Source organism: Chinchilla lanigera, unplaced genomic scaffold (genome assembly GCF_000276665.1).
Source record: "Chinchilla lanigera isolate Chin_1 unplaced genomic scaffold, ChiLan1.0 scaffold00027, whole genome shotgun sequence".
NCBI lineage: Eukaryota > Metazoa > Chordata > Mammalia > Rodentia > Chinchillidae > Chinchilla > Chinchilla lanigera.
In genome coordinates this window covers 17,678,188-17,691,561 of record NW_004955428.1, presented here as the reverse complement: position 1 = coordinate 17,691,561, position 13,374 = coordinate 17,678,188, and the positions used below count along the sequence as shown (strand labels likewise).

The 13,374-nt window shown below is 33.2% G+C and overlaps 1 protein-coding gene across 2 annotated transcripts in view; it reads left to right on the top strand.

The window, feature by feature from the left end:
• Positions 1-13,374, top strand: part of Spata5 (spermatogenesis associated 5) — a 298,091-nt gene that overhangs the window by 131,917 nt on the left and 152,800 nt on the right. For both annotated transcript variants that reach the window (XM_005386755.2, XM_005386754.2), the window contains exon 14: positions 1,506-1,632. In XM_005386755.2, coding sequence (XP_005386812.1) covers positions 1,506-1,632 — 127 coding nt within the window. The remainder of the gene's footprint in view (positions 1-1,505; positions 1,633-13,374) is intronic.

Sequence of the window (13,374 nt, the reverse complement as noted above, 5' to 3'; positions counted from 1 at the left end):
ACTTACTGTTCCAAGAGGGGGTTTAGTTTGCTTTTGTTTCATATTTCCTACATATGTAATTATGTAACGTGATATAAATTCTCCCAAATCTATACCTTTTCTTCCTCCCTAATCTATACCTTTTATTTTTTTTTTTTATTGCATTAGCCAAGACTTCCAGTAAAATGTTGAAAATGAGTAATGAGAGAGGATATTCTTCCCCATCATAGTAGAAAAGCTTCGGGGCTGGGCATTTAGCTCAGCGGCAAAGCGTCTGCCTGGCAAGCGCAAGGTCATGAGTTTGGTTCCCGGTACCGGAGAAAAACCAAAAATAAAATAAAATAAAATAAAAAATAGTGGAAAAGCTTCTAGCTTCTCACCATCAAGTATGTTGTTAGCTGTAGGATTTCTGTAGATGTTCTTTATCAAGTTGAAGAAGTTCTGTGTTCCTAGTTTTCTGATTATTTCTATCACAAATGATTTTTCTGCATTTATTGATGTGGTACTTTTTTCTTCATCTTGTTAATGTGATGGAGTATATTAACATGTTCATGCAGGTGCCATAATTCATATATCCTTCTGCCAAGTGGCTCTGAACCACCTTAGTACATGCATGATTGTCCCATTGAGTGACAGGAGACAGTCTGACTGGATACTTACTACAAGCTACCCAAGCCCATGGGAACATGTTGACTTCCAAACATCGCATATCTTATATACATCATATTTGTTTACAGTGTGTACTTCTTTTTATATGTTGTTGAAAATGACTTGGTGTGATCTCATTGAGGATTATTAGATCTGTGTTTAAGAGAGATGTTGGTTCATAGTTCATAGTTTGGTTTTCCTGTGATATCTTTGTCTGATTTTGGAAGTGAGATAATTATGGATTCATAGAATGAATTAAGAAGTAGTCTCTCTGCTTCTGTCTTAAGGAAAAGATCATATATAATTAGTATAATTTCTTCCCTAAGTGTTTTGTTGAATTTAACAGTAAACTTACCTCATTTTGCAAAGTTACCTATTACTGATTCAATTTCTTTAATATATGCAGGACTATTCAGTCTGTGTATTCTTGTTTAGGTTTTGGCAGATTGTGGCTATTACAGAATTAGTTCATTTTATCTAGGTTATCAAATTTATAGGAATAGAGCTGTTATTAATACTGTTTGACTATACTTTACATGTCTGTAAGATCTCAGTTCCTGTCAGTAGGTTTGTCATGCAGAGTATAAATTTTCTTTAAATAATTCCTTTACTTATTTGATGAACTATTTAAAATTGTATATTGTTTCAGCATTGGGAAGAAAACATGTTTGATGGTGGAGAGATGAAAATTAGCTGACTGTGATAGTTTCTTGAAATGATAATTCAAACATAATGAATTGTCAGGCATACAAACATACATACTATTTTTTGAAAGAGACATAATTTTTATTATAGAATTGTAAGCTGTTTAGAATAGTAAACTCAAGATTTAGGACTAGGTAAACAGATGTTTTAAAATTGTACTTTTAAAATATCAGTTCTTCAGGTGCTGGCAATGTGACTGACCGTGTTTTGGCTCAGCTCTTAACAGAAATGGATGGGATTGAACAGCTAAAGGATGTGACAATTTTGGCAGCTACTAATCGCCCAGACAGAATAGACAAGGTAAGAAAGATGGTACCGTGGGTATTGTAAAATCTAGAACTTGCTCAATTGATTTTATCTTTTTTTAATACCACTTTGTAATTAATTTTTCATTAGAAAATACTGCAAGATGTAAGACATTCATTGTATACTGATTACAGGCAGCAGGTTTTTAACTTTACAGATAGGTCGTAGGGGCCAAAAGAAAGTTCGGATTCATTGTGAGCCAGTCCCTTCCAGTTCAGGAAAACTATGGCAGACAGATTCTTAACTGTGTGTACTCCACTTGCACTGCAGCTTAAGAGTCCCTGGAAAGCAGCTTTCTTGGGCTCATTTCCTTTGAGCAACTGAAATCACTGGGAAAAATGGTTAGAAGACATCTGCTTCTACAGGAGGACTGGAACAAGCCTGGACTGTTCCAGCTTGTCCCTCCCTATCTCAGGATATTACATTCCAGCACATTCTTCACTTACTCTTGAGAGCTGCCAATGAGAAATGGGGGAGAACTGGATTAGTTCAAGGCCTCCCACAGGACTGTCATGCAGAAGATTTTAAAGGGAATGAAGAGAACAAAAAGCTCTATGAAAATGTGTGTGTGTGTGTGTATATATATATACATGTTTGTGTGTATATGTGCATACATGTTTGTATGTATATTTTTGCTCCTGATTCAGTATAAGGTAATTATTTTATAACTTCAACATCTCATTGTTTCAAAAATTTTTAAGTTTTTTTTAGAGAATTAAAAGTTTTAAGATTGTTTTTCTTTTTGTCCTATCTTATTCTTCTTGAGAAGTTTCCAGCATTTTCATCTATATTTTCCTAGGAAATTATTTAGGCAGTGGCATTAAATTAAATAGAAATGAACTCCTTGAAACAACTGATACCACTTTTTTGTCAAGTCATAGTTTAATAAAGGAGTTCAGTAATTTAAGTGTTCATTAATATTTAATATATAATTTTTTACAGGGATTTAAAAGTAAAAATTTGCTCTAAGAACATGAACCAGTTATCCCTTTTTTGTTAGCATCACACTGCCTCATGTATATGACCTTTTGAGCTCTTCCCTCCCTGTGCACAGACATACTTTATTTCTTTGAAATGTGATTGTGTAAAATCAGTTTGAAGACATGAAAGGAGCTTTTTTGTAAGAATAAAATTTTACTTTAATTCAATTGGGTATTTTACTGCAGGATAAAGGACCTTATGTCATCATATATAGATAAGAAAACATCTCTTCCCTTACTGATACAGTATTTCGGTATATGCTAAAGTGAGTACTGAACATTTGTAGGATCTAGATGATTGCTGAAGCATCTATGTAGTCTGTACAAAGGATAGGACTGATTCTTAATGAGGATAATAGAAAATGCTCAAACAACCATGTTTCTCTTCTACTTTCACAATAATAGTGCTGCATGTAGAAAAAATTTCTTTCTCTTGGTAGGAATATATTATTTGCTGATGAGCTCTAAAATTTCTTATGCTTCCTTTCTTCTCTCCTGGGACCTAATCTAATAGTGACTTTACTTGGTTTCATTGTTGGATATCCTCAATGCTAGATAATTTCTTGAAGTAGAATTTTGGCCTTTTAGTAAACTTTTTTTTTTGTCCTTCTGCATCAGTTGTATGACTTAGCCTGGTTAGTGCTTATATGAAGTTTTTCTTGCTGTGTAACAAACTACACAAACATAGCAGCTTTACACAGCACTCACTTATTATCTCACATTTCTGTAGTTTGGAATATGCACAAGAGATGACTCGGCATTGTTTGCTTAGAGTCTTAACCTAAGCGTGAGAGCAAGTTGTTGGCTGAACGGCCTCAGGAGCTTATGCTCTAAGTTCTGATGGTTGTGGCAGAATGTACTTCCTTGAGATTATAGAGATGAGAACTATCAGCTAGGATGCACTCGGCGCTTAGAGACTGCTCTCATTCCTTTCTAGATAACTCCCTCAAGACCTTCAAAGACAGCAGTGGAGACTCTCCAACACATTTTCTTTGTCATAGTTAATATTTTCTTTGCCAGGGGAAACCCACTGCCTTTTAAAGCCTCATTTAATAGATAAGGCCCATCAGTTTAAAAAAAAAAAATTCCCTGTACCTTATAGTCATCCAGTTCAGGACTTTACATTTGTAAAAGCCCTTCATAGTAGCACTTAGACTTGCATTTGATAGAATATGTGAGAAAGATGATATGGCTATCAGGGGACCAAGTCTTTCCTTAGAGTCTGTAAAGAAGCAGCATCCTCCTTTGAGGTTGTGCCAAAGTTAAGTCTCAGAAGTTAAGCCACAGTGCAGTCAGCTGTAAAGATCTTTTTCCAAAATCAGTTTCTCTAAGTTTGTATTATTTTGCACCTGATTCCCTGATATTTCTTTTCTTTAAATCCAAGTGGCTTTTCAATACTTTTCATGACATTTACTGAAAAGGTTTCGGGCTTTAGGAATAGAGGAATTAATCTTAGTAAATTCACTGTATTAGATTTAATCCATCTTTCTAACTTGTTAAGTGTGGGATCCTATTTCTGCCATTCTCTGTGTATATGTTTATGCCTTAATAGCAAAGGCACTGTGATACAAGTATCAAGAAGACTTTATGTAGGATATAATATAATTATAATAAAATCTAATGAAAAGTATGCAAACGTACTTTTTAAAATTCTAGATTATACTCATCTCCTAGAAGGGGCAATATATGTCAACTAGAACAGTGCCTTATGATCAGCCATTATGTTTAATATCAAGTGATTTTGTTCACCTTTCACAGCATTTCAGTCCATTAAGCCGGTAAAATTTATGGCCTAAAAGTTATTGTTTCTTTGTGCATCAAGATACTTGATAACAGACTCACTCAGAGCTGTGTTTTCTGTGGAAAACTTGGTGATTGGCAATTTTAAGACTGGTGCCATATTGGATATCTAGAGAGTGTTTTTGTTCTTTGCTTTAAAGTGCAAAAAAGTCATTATATAATAAGATAAAAAGAAAACAAACGAAGTGCAGTATATTTTATCTAAGTAGAAAGATAGTTTTCTGTTTGAAAAATAATTTTAATTATGTAGTTCAGGATCTTCAGTGTATGTGAGTTTCATAGAAAATTTAATTGGTATCGAGCTAATCAGGGAATCTTCTGAAGAATTACTAAAGGGAACTCTAAAAGGTAAAACTAGGGTGATAATGATTAGTTATGGAGGAAGAACAACTAAAAGTAAAATTCTCATAGTTTACCTAAAAATGTTGAGTAATGAATTGCTTTCTTTTATCTTTGATGGAAAGAGGCAAGATAAAAGTTATTTACAAATTTATATAAATTCTGCCTGGAACCTTTCAGTGATTAAAACATGCTGTTTTAGTTGTATTTTAGCTTTAAAATGGTGCTGAAACATAGTTTTCTGACTACTTGTCTTTAAATTTATGGAACATAAGTAAAGCAAATATATTTTTCCCAATTGCCTATTTTTTGTTTTGCCCTTTATACTTTGGATTTCTCAATTAAGAAAAACTTTATGGCAGTTAATAAAGGTGTGATATTGCATTTTCTTGGTTATATTGCATGAACAGTCATACAATTTTCTTTGAGCTTTTTCTTCATATTCTGGGCACAGCCCTTTTCAACCTTAGTATTTCAAGATAAATTTTTGGGATGTGCTCAGCAATTGGAAAAGGATTTTTGCATGGTGCAGGCAGCAAAAGTAAGGTAATGAATTTGGAGCAAGTGTCATTGACATGTCTGAGAGGACAAAGAGGCTAGGGACCACAATGACATATGCAAAAAATGTTAGGCCTGAAACTGACAGTGAGATACAGTGGAAGAATTGGCGGACAGATGTTGAGATCTTGATTTGTAAAATTCTAGCTTTATTCCTAATAAACTGTGTTCTTTGAATTTATTTAGCCTCTTAGCGTTCTGAGTCTCTCAAAATGTGATAATCTCTGATACAGTATTCAAACTCTGCAGTTTTCTTATTTTGTGAGAGATACAGGCAGTAATAGAAATTCCAAATGGTACCTAAAAGGATGTTGTTTACCAACCAGGTTTTGTTTTATAGTTTATTTTTAATACTTTCATTTTATTGTCATTTCAATCAGCCTTTCTTACTGGAAAGTTCCTTCCTTCAAACAGATTCTAAAACAAGTAAATATTATCCAGGTGTGCAAAGGTGACTTTTCTTTTTAACCACATGATTCTCAGAAAAAAGCAGGGCGGGGGACAACGATAAATCAGCCTGAAGGCTGTTGTTTTGTAACAAAAACCTTGGTTGACATTGAAGAACACCTTGACTTTTTCATTTAAAATTTATTACTCTTTGAAGAAGGAAAACTTGTTGAGCTGCATATTTTCTCCTTTCATTGATGTCTGATCACCCCATATTTTAGTCCTATTTAATATGCTTTTTAACCATTTTTAAAAGCTGCTACAAATGTAAACATTACTTTGAATTAGATCAGAAGTATCTATATGAGTAAAGCTGAGTCAATTCTAAATTTTTAATTTAAAAAAACTTGCCTTATATTGTTAACGCTTTTAGAATACCGTATGTGGGAACTAATGTTCAGTGTAGCCAAGAACCCAATCCAAAGCTGTATATTGAATATTTTAAGTTGATTAATAGAAAGGCTAATCTGGTGGTTATTGTTAAAGTACGTAGAACCTATTAACTATAATGAAGGGTCACTTTGGCATTCAATGCATGTGTGTGTTTGGAAGGGTTGTGGAAAAGGATGAGAGGGCCATATAATGAAAACTAGTTTTTCTCTTTCTAATACATACATTCTAATTTGAAATACATATGATCATTATGATCATAAAATCTGAACAATCTAGACTTTGTTCATAATACTTTGGTGGCAAATGTGTCAGAGTAGATTTAGAAAAATAGATCTTACATTTCAGACCCTATGGCCTCTGTCACCTGTGTTCTGTGACAGTAACTTTGGCATTGCAGTTGCTCTTTTTTGACACAAGATGGTGGTGCTCACTTGAAATGTTTTGTGAGTGCAGGCTTACAAGCTTCTCCCTCTATCCAGAGGAAGAGCAGTTTAAGGAGATGAATAGAATTAGCTTTACATTAAAAAAAAAAAAATAGCCAAAATTTATATATGTGTGTTCTCAGTGTATAATTTAACAAGTAATGATTTAAATTTAAGTGTAGGTTTATGTGAGTTAAGGGTGAGGGAGCTGGGAACATTGGGAAAAACAAAAGTTGGGTAGTGAACTGACAGTCATTAGATGTACACTGTGCACCAGTTTCTGTGCTGGGTGATTTAAATATGATGCCTAATTGAATCTAGTCAAATATAAGCACTTTACATGTATTTTACACAATACCAGTGTAGTCTTTGATTGAGTAGTGCTATGTACACGTGTTCTCCTAAAAAGCTGTGATGTGTGATTAACTGGTATAGCAGGCTTATTCATTGTTTAAGTGAAGCTATTAATCTTTTTTATTGTTTAAAATAAAATTTTCTTATATAATTAAATATATATGTTTACCATACTACACAGAAATTCAGCTGCTTAGGTATTTACCCAAGAGAAATGAAAATATTTTTCTATACAAAGACCTGTGTATAAGTGTTTATAGCAGCTTTATGTATAATTATCTAAACAACCCAAATATCCAACAGTTGAGGAATGGATCAACAAACTGTGACATGGTCATATAATGAAATACTACTCAGACATAAAAAAGGAACAGATTAGTAATATATATGTAAAAGGTGGATGGATCTCAAAAGTGTTATACTAAGAAGCCAGACGAAAAAGGGTACGCAGTATATTTTTCTTGATTACTTTTTATATGACACTTTGGAAGAGACGGGGCTATAGAATCAGAAATCAGATCTGGGGGCCTGAGGTAGTTCACCACAAGTGTTACGAAGAATCTTTTGAGGATGAGGGAAATACTGTGTATTTTGAGTGTGAGTGTGTGTGTGTGTATATACACACACACATGCACGCATACACACACATATACATTCTTACCTTCTGCCTTCTCTCTTCCTCCTTACCCCCTTCTTCTGTTTCTCCAACTCTCTGACTTTCCAACAATAAAGAGTAAATTTGGCAGTATGTAAAGTATACCTTAAACTTGACCATTCGAAAAGCACACTTGAAAAAGAATTTTTAATCAGAAATGCAAAGGAAGATGTCCCCTTTATATGCACAGTACTTTCTTCTCATTTGAAGATACAGCATCCTACTTCTCAGTTCTTTCCCTAGTCTTTGATTATCTTTTGATAAACTATTTATGTAGACTACATGATACCACTGACTCATTGGGGACAAAAATACCTCAGCAAAGGAGATGTTGCTTTCAAACCCTACTACCTGGCATTGAGAGAAGTAGTAAGTAGAATTTTAGTATTGGAAGTTTCTTTTTTAAAATGTGTTTTTGAAACAGGGTCTCACTATGCAGTTCAGGCTGACCTTAGACTCATGTTGTAGCCCAGGCTGGTCTCGAACTTGGGGCAAACCTCTTGCCTCAGCCTCCCAAGTGCTCAGCTTACAGGTGTGAGCCACCACACTCAGCTTGCTGTAAGGTTCTTACAGAATTTTTTATCTTCATAAAAATTTTGCCTGGCAAATGAGAAATTTCCCAAATCTTTTGAGAAGTTATTGAGTAATGAGAGTCAGTTTAATTGTTAAATATATGTTATAGACAGTTTTTATTGTTTTTCATTATAATAAAATCTAACAAATTATGAATGTATACTTTTCTTTGTTTTTTTAATGCTATAGTATACTTTTTATTTCCTGGAAGGGACAGTGCAGGTAAACCAGAGCAGTGTCTTGGGTCAGTCATGTTTCATATCACATAATAGTTTTCACCTCTTACAGCTTTTCAGTCTGTTAAGCCAGTACAATTTCTGACCTAAAGGTTACATTATTTTTCTTTTAATACTGGAGATTGAGCCGAGCCACTTTGCACTGAGCTCTATCCCCAGCTCCACCTTCCTTTGTATGAGTTTTGAATGAAGGTCTCTTTAAGTTACTGAGTTGTCTGGACTGAGCTCAAACTTGTGATGCATTACTAGTGTACCTGCATCAAAATACAGTACTCGAGGACAAACGTATTCAGAGCTGTGTTTTGTTATGTAAAAGACAACAGTAGCTGGTTATACTGCTGATACCTTTTGGAAATCTGAGGGATTTTTGTTTCTGATTTCTACACTGAAGGGCAAAATAGAATTTTCTGTAATGGGATAAAAAACAAGAGATATAGTATATGCAAGTAGAAAAGTGAAAAAAATGCTAATGTTCAGGGAAGGTGAGCAAAATTAGTTAGGATAGGTTTGGATTTTTTAAAAGGTTCTCTCTTTAATATTTTCTATTTAAGTGTAATAATCATGATTTTTCCTTATTGATGTGATATGTGTGTTTTTTCAGAAGTAAGTAGAGGGCTGGCATTTCAGTAAGTGTAATAACTGTGAAGTTTATTCTTAATTTCTATAAAATGTTTTTAATTGTATTTAATTCTTTGCTATTTCATTCATAAACTAGAGTTTATTATCTGACATGTGCTTTGTATTACTAGATGACTTGAATAAAGAGAAAAGCATAAGGAATGAAAGATGAGAGAAGGGAAAAGGTAGAAGTAAAGATGTAAGTGTATGTGGGTAGTATTTATGTTTATTAGACAAAATTGATTAAGTGTTAACAAATAGATTTTTATTAATACAGGAAAATTTAACAGAAGCCTTAAAACAATTAGCTGTATATAAATAAATTAAAAAGAGATTGGAAAACTATGCTGTATGCCTCTTTTTATAAATAAAGCTTTATTGGAACACAGCCACACCCATTTATTTACTTGTGGCTGTTTTTATATACAGTGATAATATTGAACCTCTTAGAAAAAGACCATATCTATTATCTGACACTATGTAGATACTCCAGCATATTTCTCTAATTCTCTTAATCCTCTTTTTGTGCTTCTTAGTTATTGTTTCTGTAGAATTTATTACCACACCTTATTTATTTGCAGTGTTTGTTTATTATCTGCTTGTCCTTCAACAATTGTAAACTCATGAAAGCAAATATTTTTGTCTGTGGTGCTCACTGGTAATATCCACTTATCTACAATACATAGTAGCCATCAGTATGGAGACCATGTGCAGACTTTTTATTAGTGGATATTGCATTTGGGAAGCATTGGTATTTTCACATTAGTTATAATTTTTTGAGTCAAAATGTAAATGATTTGTTGAGTTAGATTGCATATTTTTAAAATTCGTTTTATATGTTCCTCATTGAAAAAATTAATACTTCCTCTTTTTAATTCCTGACTTTTATCACCAACTGGTAAAGTCACAGATAATTTTTCTTGAGAGTTGCATTTAGTACAGAATATTTTGGGTAGTTCAGAAACATACTTTGAGTTGAGAAATGCACAGTAAAGATTAAAGCTTACGTAAACTACTCTAATGACTTTCTGCAAGTAGTATAGATGGGAGTTTAATCACCATTAAGCCATGCATGGTGGCACAAGTCTGTGCCTTCTACAAGTGTCAGGGAGGCTGAGGCAGGAGGATCTCAAGTTTGAACCCAATCTGAGCAGCTTAGTTACTTAGCAGAACCCTGTCTCAAAATAAAAATTTAAAAAAGGACTGGAAAGGTAGCTTAGAAAAGCCGAGTTCAATCCCCAGTGCTATACCTCTCGCTCCAAATCACCATTAAATAAGAACAATTTCTTGTATTCATTTCTTTCTGTTTTACTTGTGACTACATTTTAATAACAATTATTACCACTTTTATTTGAGCAATTACAATATACAAGACACTATACTCTATTGTTATATCATCCGTAATTCTTTTTAACAACATGCAGTTATATTTCCTTTTACATTCTGAATGTAAAAATAATTGGTGCTCAGAGAGATTAAATAGTTTCTGCGGTTCAGGAAATAATAATGGAGGAAGTATTGTAGGGCTTGACTTCCTGTCTCTAACTATCTTACTCCATATCCTATAGCTTGTCAGTTTTTCATGCATTGCCATGATAAACCATTAAGAGGACTAAAAGAATGAAAGATTATGATAATGTAATAAAAGTGTTTTGTAGATAAGTAAAACATTACACACAGTTTTTTATTATCATAATAGTTCTTATAGACAGAGAACTTTAAAAACACTATTTATTAATATCAAACATTGCCTTACATGATTATCTATTGAATAAATGTATGACTGGATAGATACATAGATAGATACATAGATGTATAGATAGATAGATAGATTGATGCATGTATACATGCCCTATAGAATTTCCCTGTCGGAAACAGTTCTTTTTGTTTTTAGAAACATTAAAAGATAGCTTAATATTGGTATTAACTTACTTCCTGTAATTTCCAAAAGAAATTACGGTGTCTACCTGTGGACAAATAAGAAGATAAATACAAAAAAAATTAATGAGCTTGGTGGGTTTTGTTTTATATGTGTCTCAGATCATTGACATTAAAATTCACACAGGGATCAGTCTTTTGAATTACTTTTAGAGTCTGTCATATTGGGAGTCTCACATCAGAGTAATATAACAATGGTTCTGATGTAAGGAAGTGATATTTTTATTGATTCATATTTTTATGTGTCATATTTATGTATTATAAAACTTAATCACTTCTGTCTTCAGAGAAGATAGTGATAATGAAATCATGTCTGAAGGGTTGGAGAAAAGTACAAAGAAGGGTAGGAAAGTACAGAACGGTGAGTCTTTTCTATTCTTTTATCTTATTCCTAAGCATTAACATTTTTCCTTCTGTTTCCAGCGTCTTATAGACCTTCCCAGAGTACCCTTAGGACACAGAATCTTTTTAAAATCTCCATGTGCTTTATCTTTTAAATATTTTCATTTTTGCCAGTGCTTTATTCTTTAATATTTTAATTTTTGCCAAAATGAGTTTGCTGTTTAATTTTGATGAAGTTAATATCTGTATAAAATTCTTAGATTTTTATTTCTTGGATTTAGAGAATAATTTGAACTTTATTTAAAAGGCTTATATATAGTGGCTGCTTACACATAGATAGTTTATAACCAGTTTACTGTAATTTAATTACAAGTGTTGATGGACAGTTATTCACAGTTACTGTTCCACATATTTATAAATGTTTGATGACTGTCATTGTCCTTTTTCTTAAGTACTTGAATTTCAGTGAATTAAGGTTCTGTATAAATACTTATCTTCTTCTGTGTGTTTCATTGATTTTTTTTTTTTATTTTTACTTTGACCTACTGTTCACATAAATATGCATTCAAAAAGAAAGGGTCTTTCCAAAAGCTTTGCTTGGGGTCTTTGCTGGGAGGGTGATTTAGATGGATGGAGAGGGTTGCCTGCTTTACTATTTATCATCTTTCCAGACAAATCCATGGAGACAGGCTGCTGATAGACTAAGAGAAAAACAACAAAAACAAGTACAGCTCTTTGGTCTGGAACTGAATTGTATTATCTGTGCTGTCAGCTAGAGCTTTTGCCCACTTACCCAGACAATCTCCACAGGGATTAAAACTTCCCCCTGCATTAGTGATAGCCCTTAGTATGCTGCAACCTCATATCCAGTTTAAAAAAAAGAATCTGGCTATAAATAGTTTGTGATAGTTTGCAAAATCCTCCCTCATTGAACCTTTAGAGAAAGTGATTGTGCTGATGAATCAAAAAAGGCTGTCAATAACTAAAGCAAGGCAGAGCACCTGAATTTTACTTTCAGTTGTCATATGTAGCTCCCATGTCCCCCATCACTAAGCCTGATCAGAATGGCATGTATTTTGTCATGTATGTTAAAGGTAAGAAGAAAAACAAGAGTATATACAGTGATAGCTACACTCTCAGTTGAAGGGTTATTTTGAGAACATTTCTCTTTAAAATGTTTAAAAAAAGAAATTTGACTCTACAAGAATGTTTAGAAGAACAAAACTAAAGAAATAACAACAAAGAAAAACTTGTAGCAAAACTGGGAATCACTTGTGCCTCAAGTAGTGAATATCTGAGCTATCCAGGAATCTTACTGTTCTTAATTATTTCTGATAATTGGAATTTAGCAGCCTTATTCTAAAGCAGTGGTTCCTGACCTGGCAATTTTACCCTCTGTCTCCCACCAGACATTTTTGGTTGTCACAACTGGGATGATACTAGCATTCACTGAGTGTAGGACATCGATATTACTTAACATTCTGTACTGTACAAAAGGCACTGAGCCCCCTGAAAATACTGTATGGTTCCAAACCTTAGTGTTGCTGAGGTTAAGAAACCTTATTTTAAATGTGGATTTTTATGTTGATCAGAGTTTTTCCAGATAGCCAAACTGATGTTAACATGTTTTATTTGTTTAAATAGCTGATGAGGGAGAAAAAAGGGCTTTAGATGCTGATCTGAAGCTTTATGGATGCAGTAAACACAAACATTCTTGGTAAAATGTCCATGGAAACAGAATGGTGATTTTATGATACAGAGAAATAGAAAACAATCTTGTTTCATCATAGAAGGATATAGGAAATTTTATATTATTTTTCACCTTAACAAATATGAAAGAAATTTTCTTTGTAGGAGGTCGGGTTGTACAAAATTACTTCTTTATTGGCAGATAAAATCATTTGATTAAAAAAAGTATTCACAACATCTAAAATTAATTATCTTGATGGAATATTCAAGAGCCTGACAGTTTAGATTCATTTCTTAGAGCTGACTGTGGTAATATGTCACGTAAGCCTCAATTAAGGCGGTTATTTTAAATTTGTCCGATGGGTATTTGCTAATTCATATTTGATGGATTG